Consider the following 16,943-nt stretch of genomic DNA (forward strand, 5'->3'; position numbering starts at 1 on the left):
TTACACCATTCAACAGAGACTTTATTTCCAGTTCAGCAAATAATTTACCGCCTTCCAAAGAGTGTATTCATATATGAAGCAAAGAAATGCTACTGATGATAAGAGAAGAATTAAATCTACAAAGATCAGAAACAGTCTCCAAGATCCTTCATTTGGCACAGTGAATGAGAATACATTCACTTTTCAAACAATCATTTGTAAATCAACACATAATGCATCACAGCAAGCAGCCAGATTTGTAATTTTTCATCAACATAGTGCATACAACATCAAATTTGATAACAATGATAACTGTCAGTAACTATAATGATAATGGAAAGATTGAGCATAAGCAATATAATTTACAATCAGTGCATGCTCTAAGCATAATGACATTCATGTCCTCACCTTTTTCTTATACATTATGTCGTGTGACGTTGGGTGATGATGATGCACTTGAGAAACAGCGAAGAATAAAATAAACACTGCTTTTGTAAACACTATTTCAACAACAGATGAAACACTTAAGAGACATTAAATAATTTAACATTATATTTTGGCACTGGATTTTCATTATATAGATATAATGAAAATATATAACCTCCCGCCACCATGTATAAGTGTGTGTATATATATCTGTATATGAGGCTTATATATTTATAAACCTCAGTCACTATTAAGTCAGATATTTACATTCAGTTTGTGTGTGTATGTGTGTGAGTGTGTGTGTTTTACACACACAGAGAAAAAGTAAAAGAGAGAAAATTACTTTTTTTTCCTGGGATAAAATTAAACGATTCTTTCCCTGTATTGTAACAATGTAATACGAGCTGCTTAAAGTATAAGAGAAACATTCAGGATGTGTTATGACTGTAACCTCTGATTGTTACAAATAAAGTATTGCCAAGTTCTCTAATGTTTGGTCTCATTCTGATTTTACTAACTAGATAAATCCAATTTACTGCTCTCCTGCTCTATTCTCACTTATTTTGTTTTCTTTGTTGACAACTTCTTACCCTTCATAAGGCACCAGTCCTAATGATACAGGATGAAGTAGGACTCACATTTGGCAGACCACCACATCAGCACAGAAAATCAAAAGAAATCATAAACCAGATATTACAGAGATGGTAAATCAGAAACATAATCCAGAATTTAAAAGGGGGAGTGAGGCCTTATAATACTGAGGAATTTGTCTTCCCAAAGAATTTAATCTTTCTGTGGTTTTATGCTCTCATCAAGACCTTTTCGCCATTAAATGGATACTTCATACTCCCGCGTATCCTGTTGTCAAAGAAAAAACAAAGGACCAACTTTAATGTTTGAAATGGTATCAGAAAATACTCACTGGGCACTTTATTTGGTACACTGTACTAGCGCCAAGTTCGACCCCCTTTTGCCTTCAGAACTGCATTAATTTTCATGGCATAAATTCAACAAGATGCTGGAAACATTCCTCAGAGATTTTGGTCCATACTGACATGACAGTGTCACACAGCTGCTGCAGATTTATGGGTACAATGGGTACACTGTGGTCATAAAGGGATGGACACGGTAGACTGTGATATTTAAATGATGCTCACTTAGTACTAAGGGGCCTCAATGTGTGCCAAGAAAATATCCCCTACACCATTACACCGCAGTGTGATCATTGATAAAAGGCAGGATGGATCACATGTTACGTGGCAAATTCTGAACCTACCATCCAGCAGAAATCACAGAATTTGCAGCATAAATCAAGATTCATTAGACCAGCCATCATTTTTCCAATCTTTGAGTGTGACATTTTGGTGCACCTATGGGCACTGTAGCCTCAATTTCCTGTTCTTAGATGACAGGAGTGGCACCTGATGTGGTCTTTATTAGGTACATTACAAGCAATGTTCTTGTAATGAGCAGTTATTTGAGTTAGTTGCCTACCTATAAGCTTCAAGCAGTCTGACCATTCTCCTCTGACCTCAACAAGGCATTTTCACCCAGAGAACTGCTGCTCACTGGATATTTTCAGTTTTTCTGACACCTCTGTAAACCCTGGTTGTGTGGGAAAACCCCAGTGGATCAGACGTTTCTGAAACACTCAGACCAGCATCAACAACTTAAATCAAAGTAAGTAAAATCAGCTTACTTCCCCATTCTGATGCTTAGTTTGAACTTCAGCAGGACATCTTGACCATGTCTAAATGCCTACATGCATTGAATTGCTGCCATGTGATTGGCTGATTAGATACTTGGGTTGTCTGTATCTAATAAAGTGACCAGTAGGCATATGCAAATATTTAGAATGCACGTGTAAAATAGTCATTCAGTCAGATCTCAATTAAAACCAAGTAAAGTTAATAATATTAATTGTAATCCCCCATGTACTTACCCCTGCTTCATAAAGAGGGTTGTTGAAGTCTGACTCAACTGTGATAGGACTGTAGGAGTGTGTGTGAGACAGAGACTTCCAGAAGTGTGGCTTCCATTCTAGTCTGCATATGCTGTGAAGGACAAAATGTAACCACATCCATGAATTTTTCAGTGCACAGGTTATTAGGAACTGAGGTGAAGAACATTTGGAAAGCAGTGTTGCAGTGTTTATACCACAGAGACAGATGAGTGTACATGACTTACTTTGTGTAGTACATGTAAATTCCTCCAATTAGGAGGATGACCAGGATGATTGGCAGAATTATTGCCAAAGCAATGTTCTCACTCAGGATCTGATGGGACGGCTCGAATGACTGGGACACTGCACATCAATCAGAAGTCTTTCATTAGCTGTTAATTACATCTCATTCACAGTGTACTTTTGGTTTACCTATGAGCCTAAATTGCCAAACACATTTATTACATTTACTTAATCTAAGTGTACCAGCGATTACTTTTCAGCACATGTAACACTTTCCTTTAAACGCCACCAATGACACCGCTAAAAGGAATTAAAATCCCACATGCATTAGTTTTAAACAGCATGTCTAAATGACCTATTTGAGAAAAAAATCAACAAATTACCTTCTAACTTGTGATCATCCAATAGCTCCTCATATGCCACTTCAAAAAGAGAAAGACAAAAAATACAATATACTCATGTGTTCAGGAACTCGTTGCTACTGCTACATTTTTATGCTGATATTTACCTGGCTACTATAAATGCAGATAATTAATAATCAACAAAGTTTGAAATTAGTTAGTCTAATCCAAAAAACATCAGAAGTGGACACAATGTTGCAAGCCATTTTTTCTGTTCTCAACCTTGACTGAAAAACAATGTTAAAAAAACCTCCATAGTGATAAGCTTCACCTTTGCAAAAGGGCGGAGGGCTGTTCCACTGAGATGGATGGCCAGGCACACAGCTGATAATGACCTCACCGATAAGTTCATAGCCCTCGTAACAGAAGAAACGCAGAGTTTCTCCAGCTTGATAGGTGTGCTTGTAAAGAGTTTGGTAACCATTGTCGGGGACTCCAGGGTTTGGGCATGGGTCATATTTTACTATTCGCAGCACACAAAAACACACAGCAGACAGTCACGTACTGGCAATTGATTTGAAATGTGCACAAAAGGTCAGCTGAAACAGGAAGTGCACTTACAGACACACTTTGGGCTGCGGTCGCTCCATTTGGGGGTGCCAGTGTCTCGTCCGTGGCAGGAGATTTGGCTGGGACCTTCCAGTTGATAGCCCTGGTTACAGGAGAAACGGACCACTGTCCCAACTGCAAAACCAGCTTCGGGGCGCACAGAGCGTGCTCCATTTACCACCTCCCCTGGATCAGGACACTGCTGTACTGTAGGCGGGGTGGGAATGAGACAGAAATGATGTTATAAAATTCAACATAAGGAAAAAACAAGCAGCAACAACATGGCCGATACCCACAGCAAGCTGGTACTTCTTAAACCTCTTAGTTTAGTTTAAAAAAAAAACATTTACTGGAAAATGTAATGTTTTAATAGGTAGTGTTAGCGCCTTAAAGCCAGGGGTATTCCAGATAAGCAGAGCTCAGAATATACAATATTATCAGAATATTCCTTTTAGTAAAGGAATATTCTGATAATATACAATATTATCAGAATATTCCTTTACTAAAAATAGTAAAGGAAAAAAAAAAGAAGGGCATGAATTAAAAAATCTATATGTAATTTATATATATATATTTTTTTTTTCAAAATTCAACAACAACAACAACAACAACAAAAAGAAAACATTAAACTTTAACCAGAATTGTCAGAACTTGGTTTACACATGCAGTTCACTTTCTACACCATATCTGGTGAGCACACGTTTCCTGGAACTGGACGTAGCTCTTAGTGCTTAGAATTACATCATTTCCTAAGATTTTTTAATTAAAATTAGGACTACATCCTGGTAAAGGTCTTCAAAAACAGTTCAAACCCTTAAAAGAGTTCCTATAATGGAAAACTGTTAGGAGAGGGGAAGAGGACTTTTAAGAGCCCTAGGAGAAAATCCTGGAAAGACAAAATTTAGAGTTATCACAGTGGATTGGAAAAATGCTCTGCCAAGTTTTCTCACTCCAAGTGATGAAATACTGTATAAGCAGTTTGCATAATCTGGTTAATTCATTTCCCTGTGACAGGCTGGCGACCTGTTCAGGGTGTACCCTGCCTCTCGCCCTATGACAGCTGGGATAGGCTCCAGCCCCCCCGCGACCCTGAACAGGATAAGCGGAAGCGAATGGATGGATGGATGGTTAATTCATTTTTTAAGATTAAGAGGACTGAATATTTAAGGTGTGTTTACTGATTGATGACATCTAATCATCCACTGAGTAACATGCAAGAAAGCATTCCACCTTAAAAGCTGCTTCATTGTTTAAGCAAAGAACACCACACACCACAAAGGTTAGATAACAATGTTTGTTGCGGATCTCATTAAAGATGCAGTTACATCACCCACCCAATACAGTAACAGCCTAAACAAGAAGCACGCCGAGAGTGCAAACCTCCACCGAGGCAGCTCACTCTCTGAGCTGTATTTACTTTTAAGGGAATAGTGTTGTACTTTGTATATGTCCATTTTGTTTACTTTGCTCTTTTAAATGTACTTTACAAAGTTTGAAGTGCAGTAAAAATCAGATAAGGGTAGTATGACAGATGTACATGAACATTATGTGGGATCAGGTAATGGATAATAGGTACTGATTTGTAAATAACTGGACATGCTGACTTGAGCTTATTATATAATATTATATCACAGTATATTTTTACTAACTAACCAGGCAGCTCATTCGCCTTCTCTTGACAACACTTTCTTTAAAGACGTAACATTTTGGGGTCAGCTTGAAAGAAAAGCAGATGTGAAATATAAAAGTGAGATCAGAGGTCAAATTTGAATGCAAAATTTAGTGTGACCTTTAGAGTCCCCATATATCATTCCCTTTATGCCTATATGTTGTCAATACAAACAAGGGCAGTGAGAATCATAGTTTTAAATAGCTCTGTATAGCATTATTATCACTTTGACCTTCAGATCAATCTACTGACCTTGAAGAAGAGGTCAGAGGTCAAATGTTACACGGTATTTCAAATCTTTATATTTTAAATCTCCCAAGGCGTTCCCAGGCCAGCCGAGATACACAATCTCTCCAGCGTGTCCTGGGTCTACCACGGGGCCTCCTCCCGGTGGGACATGCCCGGAACACCTCACCCAGGAGGCGGCCAGGAGGCATCCTAATCAGATGCCCGAGCCACCTCAACTGGCTCCTTTCGATGTGGAGGAGCAGCGGCTCTACTCCGAGCCCCTCCCGGATGGCCGCACTCCTCACCCTATCTCTAAGGGAGAGGCCAGCCACCCTTCGAAGGAAACTCATTTCTGCCGCTTGTATTCGCGATCTTATTCTTTCGGTCACTACCCAAAGCTCGTGACCATAGGTGAGGGTAGGAACGTAGATCGACCGGTAAATCGAGAGCTTCGCTTTTACGCTAAGCTCCCTCTTCACCACGACGGACCGGTGCAGCGTCCGCATCACTGCAGAAGCAGCCCCGATCCGCCTGTCGATCTCCCGTTCCCTTCTCCCATCACTCGTGAACAAGACCCCGAGATACTTAAACTCCTCCACTTGAGGCAAGAACTCGTTCCTGAGCCGGAGATGGCACTCCACCCTTTTCCGGCTGAGGACCATGGCCTCAGACTTAGAGGTGCTGATTCTCATGCCAGCCGCTTCACACTCGGCTGCGAACCGTTCCACTGCGAGCTGGAGGCCCCCCCGTGATGAAGCCAACAGAACCGCATCATCTGCAAAAAGCAGAGATGAGACTCTGAGGCCACCAAGGAAGAAGCCTTCCGCCACCTGGCTACGCCTAGAAATTCTGTCCATAAAAATTATGAACAGAATCGGTGACAAAGGGCAGCCCTGACGGAGTCCAACACCCACAGGAAACAAATCCGACTTATTACCGGCTATACGGACCAAGCTCTCACTGTGGTTGTACAAGGACTGAATGGCCCGCAACAATGGGCCAGACACCCCATACTCCCGCAGAACCTCCCAAAGAACACCCCGAGGAACACGGTCGAATGCCTTCTCCAAGTCCACAAAGCACATGTAGACTGGTTGGGCAAACTCCCACGCACACTCGAATATCCTTGAGAGGGTAAAGAGCTGGTCCAGCGTTCCACGACCAGGACGAAAACCGCATTGTTCCTCCTGAATCCGAGGTTCGACTAACGGACGCACCCTCCTTTCCAGCACCCTGGCATAGACCTTACCGGGGAGGCTGAGGAGTGTGATCCCCCGAAAGTTGGAGCACACCCTCCGGTCTCCCTTCTTAAAGATGGGGACCACCACCCCGGTCTGCCAATCCAATGGCACTGCCCCAGATCTCCACGCGATGTTGCAGAGGCGTATCAACCAAGACAGCCCTACAACATCCAGAGCCTTCAGGAACTCAGGGCGAATCTCGTCCACCCCAGGGGCTCTGCCACCAAGGAGTTGTTTAACTACCTCAGTGACCTCACCCCCAGTGATGGTCAAGTCATCCCCCTCATCCCCAGACTCTGCTTCCACTACAGAAGGCGTGTCAGTGGGATTCAGAAGGTCCTCGAAGTATTCCTTCCACCGTCCGACTGTAGCCTCAGTTGAAGTCAGCAGCACCCCCCCCCGCACTATAAACAGTGTGAGTGAAGCACTGCTTTCCCCTCCTGAGTCGCCTGACGGTTTGCCAGAATCGCTTCGATGCCGTCCGAAAGTCTTTTTCCATAGCCTCACCGAACTCCTCCCACACCCGAGTTTTTGCTTCGGCCACTGCCCGAGCTGCATTCCGCTTGGCCTGTCGATACCTGTCAGCTGCCTCCGGAGTCCCACAGGCTAACCAAGCCCGATAGGACTCTTTCTTCAGCTTGATGGCTCCCTTCACCTCCGGTGACCACCATCTGGTTCGGGGGTTACCACCACGACAGGCACCAACCACCTTGCAGCCACAGCTCTGAGCAGCCGCCTCAACAATGGAGGTGCGGAACATGGTCCATTCGGACTCAATGTCCTCAGCCTCCCTCGGAATGCTGTCGAAGTTCTGCCGGAGGTGGGAGTTGAAGATCTCCCGGACTGGGGCTTCTGCCAGGCGTTCCCAGCGCACCCTCACAATACGTTTAGGTGTGCCAGGTCTGTCCAGCATCTTCCCCCGCCACCTGATCCAACTCACCACCAGGTGGTGATCAGTTGACAGCTCAGCTCCTCTCTTCACCCGAGTGTCCAGAACATACGGCCGCAGATCTGATGATACGATTACAAAATCGATCATCGACCTGCGACCTAGGGTGTCCTGGTGCCATGTGCACTTATGGACATCCTTGTGTTCGAACACGGTGTTTGTTATGGACAAACTGTGGTTTGCACAGAAGTCCAATAACAAAACACCATTCGGGTTCAGATCGGGCAGGCCGTTCCTCCCAATCACGCCCCTCCAGGTCTCACTGTCATTGCCCACGTGAGCGTTGAAGTCTCCCAGCAAGACTATGGAGTCACCAGATGGAGCACTCTCCAGCACCCCACCCAGCAACTCCAAAAAGGGTGGGTACCCTGAACTGTCATTCGGCGCATAAGCGCAAACAACAGTCAGGACCCGTTCCCCAGCCCGAAGGCGCAGGGAAACTACCCTCTCGTCCACCGGTGAAAACTCCGACGTACAGGCAGCAAGCCGGGGGGATACAAGAATACCCACCCCAGCTCGCCGCCTCTCACCGAGGGCAACTCCAGACTGGAACAGAGTCCAGCCCTTCTCCAGGAGACTGGTTCCAGAGCCCAGGCCATGCGTTGAGGTGAGCCCAACTATGTCTAGCTGGTATCTCTCAACCTCATGCACTAGCTCAGGCTCCTTCCCCACCAGAGAGGTGACATTCCATGTCCCAACAGCCAGTTTCGATAGCCGGGGATCGGTCCGCCAGGGCCTCCGCCCTCGGCCACCGCCCGACACACATTGCACCCGACCCCTACGACACCTCCTGCGGGTGGTGGGCCTGCAGGAGGGCGGGCCCATGTAACCTCTTCGGGCTGCGCCCGGCCAAGCACCACGGGCTAATGCCTGGCCACCAGACGCTCTCCCTCGAGCTCCCTCCCCAGGCCTGGCTCCAGGGTGGGGCCCCGGTAACCCTATCCCGGGCAGGGTAAACTGTTCCCTTGTTTTTTCACTCATAAGGGTCTTCTGACCTCCGGATGAGCTGGAGGAGGTGGCTGGGGAGAGGGAAGCTTGGGCTTCTCTGCTTAGGCTTCTGCCCCCGCGACCCGGCCCCGGATAAGCGGAAGAAAATGGATGGATGGATGGATGGATGGATATTTTAAATCTCATTATCTTCAATATGGTGACAATACACACCACACTTGTAAGAATGATAGTTTTTAAGTTATAGGGCTTTGATCAATTAATCATTAAGTTGACCTTGAAGACCTTTTAATGGATTGTTAACACTCTGCATCACCACAAAGTTTTATCAGAATTCATTTCCAAAAACATAACTTCTTTGGTGGAGGAAATCAAAGTTATCATCACAACAGTACGATATGGAAAAACTGGAAAATTGCAGCAGCACAGCAGCGATGACTTCGATGTGTCAAACAAAGCTTTCACAGTCTCATTCTGTGATGAATTACACTTTATTTCTCACATCTTAAAGTGAACTACAAAACAGCATTCACAGGTAACGATCAGTGATTGGTGTAACTGATAAAAGCTGACCGGTTTCCCTTGTTAACATCAGCTAGATTAATTGCTAAATATACCAGCAATTGAATGCAAGAAGACAACTACCAGCATCTCTCAGAGGATTCTCAGCATGTTTGTGAATACAGGCCCAGCTCTTTTTCTCACTGTTTGTCTCACCCTTAACACAGGTAGGTGGACTGCTGCTCCAGGACAGGTCCCACTGGCAGGTGATGATGTCAGAGCCGCTGATGTCATACCCCGGTTGGCACTGATAGGTCAGCACGCTGCCTCTCACGGGAGAGGAGTGGGATGAGCTGATCCAGCCAAACTCAATATCAGGAAGGGTAGGGCAGGTGTCATTAGGTTCAACCTCTTCATAACACAGACAAAGGAGCAATTCAGTGGAAGAAACAGAAACAGCTTGTTTGACATCTGTTCTTTATACACACACCTTCACTATATTTTAAATGTAAATGTATATTATTACAGTTTGAGCCACTGCATCAGCTAATCAATTAGTGCACTCACCACGATAATGAATGAGGAATCCCTGACTCAGGATGAAACTGGAATCGTCTGAATCACTCTGAAACTGAATGGTAACCTCAGACCCCCCTGACACAACCTGGAAACGCTCTTTGGACCCCAGGTACTGGCCGATCACGTGGGACGTGAGATCGCGCCCATCGAAAATTGTCAGCACATCAGTGTGACGGATATTTAAACTGTGGAGCGAAGAGAAGAATTAGAAAATAGAAATAAGCTTGTAATGCAATAGTCCACATACACTAGACATGAAAATGCAGGGAATTGCTTCTTAAGAGCTCTCATATTAGTTTATCTTATTTCTCACTTGTTTGCTGATTTACATTTAATGCTTTAAGACTATTTTCATATGTGCAAAGATATGCAGTCTAACTTGTGAAGAAACTGTAACTTATATTACAATATAAATGTGCTGGTGATTAAAGACAACAGCAGAATAGAAAGAACTGAAATTGAATTGTACATGTGGAGCATTCGTGACCTAAATTTGGCACCAGGATGCTGATTAAATGATTTTTCTCTATTGCTCATTTAATATACTGTCAATTCAGTTTGTCGTGTGCTGTGACTCTGTTACTTTAAGGGGAAATTTAATTAAGCGCATTTATTAAAATACAATTACCCAGACAGCACACAAAGGTGCAGTTTATCTCAATGTTTCCAGTATGCTGATTATTTGGAGTTGTTCCTCATCTGAGTTAAGGCTCTAAGGAAAAAGGATGCTGTTTGTTGTGAAGCCTCTTAAATCATTTTTTTTTTTTTTTTATCCTTGATAGAGGAATACATAAATAAATTTGATTTGACTTGGCTTTGTGCTTGAAATTCCTGCTTTGCTATATTTCTACTATGTCAGTTTGTGGGTTCATTAAGAGAAAGCGTCAAGCTCCTTATATGATTTCACATGCTTGGCCGATAAAGCTGATTCTGATAGAAGCATTCAAGTCAGGACAGTATAAAATACTTGAAATATGGCTGCAGATACAAATTCTAAAACTCGGATGCTTCACATAGATATTCAACGTGACAGCAGTGAAGATTTATACTGTCACCCCATTTTTAAGTTTAGTGGCACCGGTTTAGACCATTACAAGCTGCCCTTCTGTTGCTTTTACCTTTTTGGATATAAAATGTAAGTCAGTTCACCAGTTTGCAAATTGTGTGAAATTTTGTCATAATTAGTGAATTGATCATATATAGCACGATGGTTGGCACTGCTGCCTTTGAAGCAAGATGCTTTAAACTTCCTGGTTGGCTGAAGCCTTTCTATGCCTGTGCCTGTGTGGGGTTCCTTCAGGTGCTCTGGATTCCTCCCATAGTCCAAAGACATGCTTGTTAGTCTGTTTGGTGACTCTAAATTAGCCTTAGATGTGGATGTGAGTGTGTGTGGTTGCCTGTCTCTCTGTATTAGCCTGTGGTGGACTGGGGACATGTCCAGGGTGCACCCAAGCAGCAGCCCCTGAAGGCTGAAACATTAAGTCATTGCAGAAGGTGGCTTCATTTTCCACTTCTCACCTGAGGCTGCCTCCAAAATGTGTCATTCCACATTGATTCTCTTGTTAAAATGTTCAAGTAAACAGCATTAAAAAAAAAGAAAAAAAAAGAAAAGAAATTCAAGCTGTTTTGCTCTCTATGGATAGACTACTACAGCTTAAAGTTAGGGGTGTAGGCGCTTTGACTGACAGGTATGCTGACACAAGCAGCTGCAACCGATGGCCGGTGCTTTGTGGAGCATTTTTGATGAAATGCCTGGCAAACAACATGTCCTGCTGTTGTACAGATTGTTTAAGTACATTTGTGCTCCAGTTTTGGAGAGTGAAATTTTAGTACTTTATTACTAAGTCTGTTACTAAGCAATATTTAGAAATTCAAGAAATTCTCCCATGCTGTTCCTGAGATATAGCATTCAGGAGAAGGGGATGCATGTTTATATTGTACTGAAAAAAGGTACATAAAGATATTATTATACATGATGAATAATTAGAAGCTAATCTTTAGATCATACATTCATACTGTGAACAAACACAGGCAAAAACAACCAAGATTGAAGATACTTATTTGCATTAGTTTGGGTGCAAATTAAAACAATATGTATTTTTCAAACTCTCAGCAGCATAGTATATAATACATCATGTTGTCCAAATGCTTAAGATAGACAAACATGAATCACTCACATCTGGACATCCAGTTCAATGCGTTTCTCCTCGTTACCATGGATTTGCCATACACAGTCTAACCCCTTGGAGTAGCTCTGGGGCCAATCAGGAGACAAGATAGTTCCCGAGGGCTCAGTTAACTCCCCTCCACACAGGGCTGATGGAGCAGACACAGGAGAGAAACTGAAGTGAGGATGTAGGCTCAGAGACAGAGAATGATTGAGAATGCTTAAATTGTGGGCAGTGAAAAGCAGAAATTAAAGCAAAAGAATTAAATATTAATTCAGAGAAAAGAAATAAAAGGAAAGATGAGGAACCTTAAAGAGACATTTGTAACAGGGTATAAAGCAAGATGAGCATAAGCTTTCTTACTAATTGTATTTACTACACATTCATTAGAAGCCTTACCACAAGCTGCAGGTAGCTGACTTTCAGTCTTTTAGGGAATGATTGCTTTGACACTCTTACCTCATTACTTCTCAGCAACTACAATACAATCGAATACAAACAGCTTGGAAAGTATGTCAGTAGGGAAGTGGCTACTCAGCATCACTTCTATTTCAGCATAAAGCTGTTTTCAGCTGCTCTCTTATTCACAAGGAGTCACCACAGCGGGTCTCTCTGCATGTTTGACAGGGTTTTACACCCGATACCCTTGCTGATGCAACCCTAAGGGTGAAGTTAATATATTTTAATGTATATTCTTAAGTATGTGTTTGAGGCTAGTGCTGAATTCACATAAACCTCACTGAATCCTATTAAAGCCAAGGCATGAAACTGTGATGCTGCACAGACACACATCTAACTGTTGTTATGGAGTGAGTACAAGCTTTTCTTTTCAGATAAATGTGATTGAGAAGAACATGCAGAATGAGAGTTAACATCCTACACACACACACACACACACACACACACACTACATTTTGTACTCTGCATTTGCCAAATCTAATTTAGTGAGAGAAAATTGATCACAAAGATATGAAGACTAGGACTAAACAACCTTCACTTTATAAAACAAAACACCGATCACAGATAAAAACTCTCACAACCACCATCATTTTGTAAGCAGTTTAACAGGTTCCAGCCTGAGTGCCATACAAAGAATGCTCTGTCATACATCTTTCACCTTTCTGCATCAGTATTTATACAAGCTGCTTGTTATTTTCTGTAAGCAAAAATAAAACACAGCATTTGGCTTTCAGAATATGTCACGGATAAAACTATGGCACCTGTGTTTTCAGCCAGTCCCTGACCCGGTGCAAAGTCTCTGCCAGTTTTATCTCTGCAGCTCTCAGTTTTCACAGCATGCTGGCAGATCAGCAGATGATACAGTCAATGTGGCTACATACAGCATCTTGAAGCTTCAGCCACTCATCTTAGCACAACTCAGTCTAACTATCAATGAATCCAATTATTTTTCCTCACTTCATGCAAACTAAACACCCCCAACTAATCAAAACTACATATGCTTTTTAAAATATGGACTATTAGCATTTAGCTTGAAATAAATAGAAAAAAAAATGCAGCCTGAGAAAAGAACAACTGAAGTTTATTCTGTTTCTAAAAAGTATGAAAAACCTTATTATTATTATTATTATTATACTGAGAATTAGAAAACAGTCTGATTTCATAAGGTGCAGATTTAAGCGTTGACATTACCATATTCTCTTACAACAATGAATCCTTAAACCTACCCTTGCACACAGGTTCGCTGTCATTCCAGTGGGGGTTACTGGGATCGACACACTCAATGGTCCCTGAACCTTGTTCCATGACGAAGCCTGGAGAGCAGGTGAAGGTAATGGTGGTGCCCAGCTGATATGTAATGTCACTGCTGCTGAAGTTTCCATGAGGCATGTAGGGCTCCCAGCAGTGCTCATCATCGAAAGCTTAAAAAGAACACAGGAAAAAAAAAATACAAATAATGTGTGCACATATATACAGATCACAGAGTATTTCCTCATTCCTGCATTTGATATTCTAGCAGCTGTTCTCCTGGTAGATAAAATTAAGCAGCCATACTAATTTGATTCATGAGGGAGCAGTGGAGCTTTTCAGCTGGTATGTCCCAGAATCTTGATCCCTCTCGGCTAGAAAAAGCCCAGGTGTAAAACATTAAGAACTTCAGTACTGAGCAGCTTCAAAGCCTTAAGATAAATCCCACTGAAACGTGAGCAGACTGTAAGCATTTATGTGGCTCATTATGCAGTCTATCAAATATCTTTCCTGAATTATCAATAATTAAGACATGAGCAGTTTTAGTGAGATTAAACAAACTTGCAACAAACAACACATCATCTGCAAGCTCTTCCCATTTGTAGAATTTATTATTTCTGGTAATTCAGACATTTTTTCAGACACTGCTGACCCGTGTATCAAATATTTCACAGTAATGAGGTTATAAGGATGTGCAGCTCTGCTACTGTCTTTTTGTTTGGCTGAATCTGGGAAAAGATCTAATGTAAGCAAAAAGGATGCAAGCTGAGCATCAAAAAAGTCTCTGCTCACCCTCATATCGCAGTGCCAGCAGCAGAGGGATGGAGGAAGAATCAGCTGTGAGCTCCAGGTACAGCGTGGAGCTCTCACTCAGCAACCCACGTTCTGGGACATCATCCATATCTGAGTCAAAAAGTGTTTGAGACAGCGAGCTGTTTCCACTGCGCACAATTAACCTAAAAGTGACAAATCACAAAGATGCCAGAAAGGTTAGCAGAAATGCTTCAATCAGATTGTGAATAAGCAAAGCATGAATGTGCACGGGCAGCAGGTTAAAGGAGCTTTGGATATAAGTCATCACAGAATTAAAAGCTAACTTACAAAAATATAAACCTTCCTATTACTGTGCAAACACATGTACATTAGGTTGACTGGTGATTCTAAATTTGGCATAGGTGTAAATTTGAGTGTGAATGATGTCTGACTCTGTTTTAGTCCTGTGACAGACTGTGAACCTGGTGCACCCTACCTCATGATAGCTGGCCCCATGTGACCCTGAATTTAATAAGAAAATGGATGGATGGAGGGATGGATGGATGGATGAATAGATGGATGGCCTTCAAAGAAGAAGCTGGGAAATAAAAGGGAAAATAATACAATCTCAAAAACATAAGGTTTTATTTTTATTGCATAATTCAGAATGTGAATCTGGTAGGTCTGGTAGGTGACTTAAAAATAGCAACTGAATATTACCTGAACCTGTTGATCTATCTATCTATCTATCTATCTATCTATCTATCTATCTATCTATCTATCTATCTATCTATCTATCTATCTATCTATCTATCTATCTATCTATCTATCTATCTATAGATATGTGTGTGTGTGTGTATATCGCTTTGGTTCTCATCAGTTTGTCTATATGTATCTGGAAGTCCCACAGTCATTCTCAACCACCCTTGGGGGCGTATCCCATTTTGACCATTGGACTTCCAGGTCATACTCGGCACAGATGTTCCTGTATACTATGCCAGCCGCTTGGTTATAGCGTTCCATGTAAGCCCTGCCTGCTAGCATCTTGCACCCTGCTGTTATGTCCTGAATTGTCTCAGGGGTATCTCTGCACAGCCTGCCTGGGGTCTTGCCTTGTGTGGTAGACCCCAGCCTCTATCGATCTTGTGTTTAGAGGTTGTTCCTGTACAGCCATGATTAGTGCCTCTGTGCTGTCTTTCAGCCCAACTGTGTCCAGCCATTGGTTGGATTTTACTGTGCAGAGTTCTCAAGCTCCCAGGCCTCTGATAGAGGACTGGGGTTGGAGGACAAAGATCAGGTCCAGGGCTAGTGAGGAATTTGTGAATGCAAAATTAATCCATATGAGTCCAAAATGCAGGCTTCAGACTGCATTTCCAATGTTTCTTTGATACTCTTCCACTGAGCTGACATCACCTCAATTTCCTTATATGCTATTTTCAAGCAAAACTGTTTTTTGTTTGCAGAAGCAAGGACAACCAGTCACAAGAAACTGGGCTTTTAAAGAAACAGGAACTGAAATGACTCATTTCAAACGGAGGATGAGCTTAGGGGCTGCATAAAGGGCTAATGTAGGATAAATAAGGGGGTATTTGTAACACTGAGAAAACCATTCTAATGGAATCCTGGAATAAAAATATAAACCCAGATATCCAGCACAGTTGGAAGTTTGCTCCTACAAGCGAAGGTAGAGACAAATACTAAAATTCAAAACATAAAAATACAAAAATGTAAACTTGTTATCGGTATTGTACTCTATTCTAGTCATCCTTAAACAAACTAAGGGAAGATATTGTGTAATATGTAAAGTAGTAGAAACACAGGCTTACTTATCATCATCTTCATCCAGTGCAATTCTCTCAAAGTGTAGGTGGAGTCTGTGTCCCTCCTTGGCTTCTATTAACCAGTGACAGCTCAGATTATTTCCATTACTGTGGTTGCTTACTGATGGAGGCGGTGGGGACAGTATTCGTCCCACAGTTGCATTACGAATCCACCCTCCACAAGACACAGCTGAGAAAAAAATAAAATCCACGTAAAATAATTAACAATCCACCACCCATCACACTAAAACAGTTAGTAAAGACTATGAGGCAGTGGGAAATATAAAACAATCTAAATAGGTTCACTAACCAACACATTGAGGCTCAGGAGTGCTCCAGTGAGGCTGTGTTGTGTTCACACAAGTCGCCACCTCATGGCCGCGGACTTGAAAACCTGGATCACAGTGGAAGTGTGCCTGACCTCCAGGATGAATGTCTGTCACTGTCACTCCACCACCCTCAGGAGACATTGGGAATGGGCAGGACAGGAGAAAGGCTGTTGATGAAGGTTAACAAACAGATAAACATTCAGTTTTTCTTTTTCAGCTGCTTCCTTTAGGGGTTGCCACAGCATATCATCTGCTTCCATCTCACCCTATCCAAAGCATCCTCCTCTGTCATGCCAACCCTCTGCATCTCCTCCTTCACTACATCTTTGAATCTTCTCTGTTGTGTTTTACTCCTGCCTTGCAGCTCCATCTTCAACATTTGTCCAGTACATTCACTATCCCTCCTCTGAACATGTCCAAATCAGTTGTTCAATGCCAATCTTCTTTCTCAGTTATATACTGTATTCTTTTGCCAGTGACTTTCTACAATGTGCACTCTGATAATCATTGT

The 16,943-nt window shown here is 42.5% G+C and overlaps 1 protein-coding gene across 2 annotated transcripts in view; it reads right to left on the reverse strand.

Annotated features, from left to right (window-relative positions):
* Nucleotides 1-16,943, reverse strand: part of sez6l2 (seizure related 6 homolog (mouse)-like 2) — a 24,656-nt gene continuing 7,713 nt past the window's right edge. The window contains exons 7-19 of one of the 2 annotated variants that reach the window (XM_030735896.1): nucleotides 16,414-16,599; nucleotides 16,110-16,293; nucleotides 14,323-14,486; nucleotides 13,509-13,703; nucleotides 11,833-11,971; nucleotides 9,644-9,840; nucleotides 9,293-9,487; nucleotides 3,553-3,747; nucleotides 3,263-3,454; nucleotides 2,974-3,012; nucleotides 2,593-2,710; nucleotides 2,348-2,459; nucleotides 1-1,263 (exon numbers count right to left, since the gene is read on the reverse strand). In XM_030735896.1, coding sequence (XP_030591756.1) covers nucleotides 1,234-1,263; nucleotides 2,348-2,459; nucleotides 2,593-2,710; nucleotides 2,974-3,012; nucleotides 3,263-3,454; nucleotides 3,553-3,747; nucleotides 9,293-9,487; nucleotides 9,644-9,840; nucleotides 11,833-11,971; nucleotides 13,509-13,703; nucleotides 14,323-14,486; nucleotides 16,110-16,293; nucleotides 16,414-16,599 — 1,946 coding nt within the window. In that variant the 3' untranslated portion in view covers nucleotides 1-1,233. Of the gene's footprint in view, nucleotides 1,264-2,347; nucleotides 2,460-2,592; nucleotides 2,711-2,973; nucleotides 3,016-3,262; nucleotides 3,455-3,552; nucleotides 3,748-9,292; nucleotides 9,488-9,643; nucleotides 9,841-11,832; nucleotides 11,972-13,508; nucleotides 13,704-14,322; nucleotides 14,487-16,109; nucleotides 16,294-16,413; nucleotides 16,600-16,943 lie in introns of both variants that reach the window. The other variant, XM_030735895.1, reaches the window with a different exon arrangement.

This window comes from Archocentrus centrarchus, chromosome 8, assembly GCF_007364275.1.
Source record: "Archocentrus centrarchus isolate MPI-CPG fArcCen1 chromosome 8, fArcCen1, whole genome shotgun sequence".
Classification (NCBI taxonomy): Eukaryota; Metazoa; Chordata; class Actinopteri; order Cichliformes; family Cichlidae; genus Archocentrus; species Archocentrus centrarchus.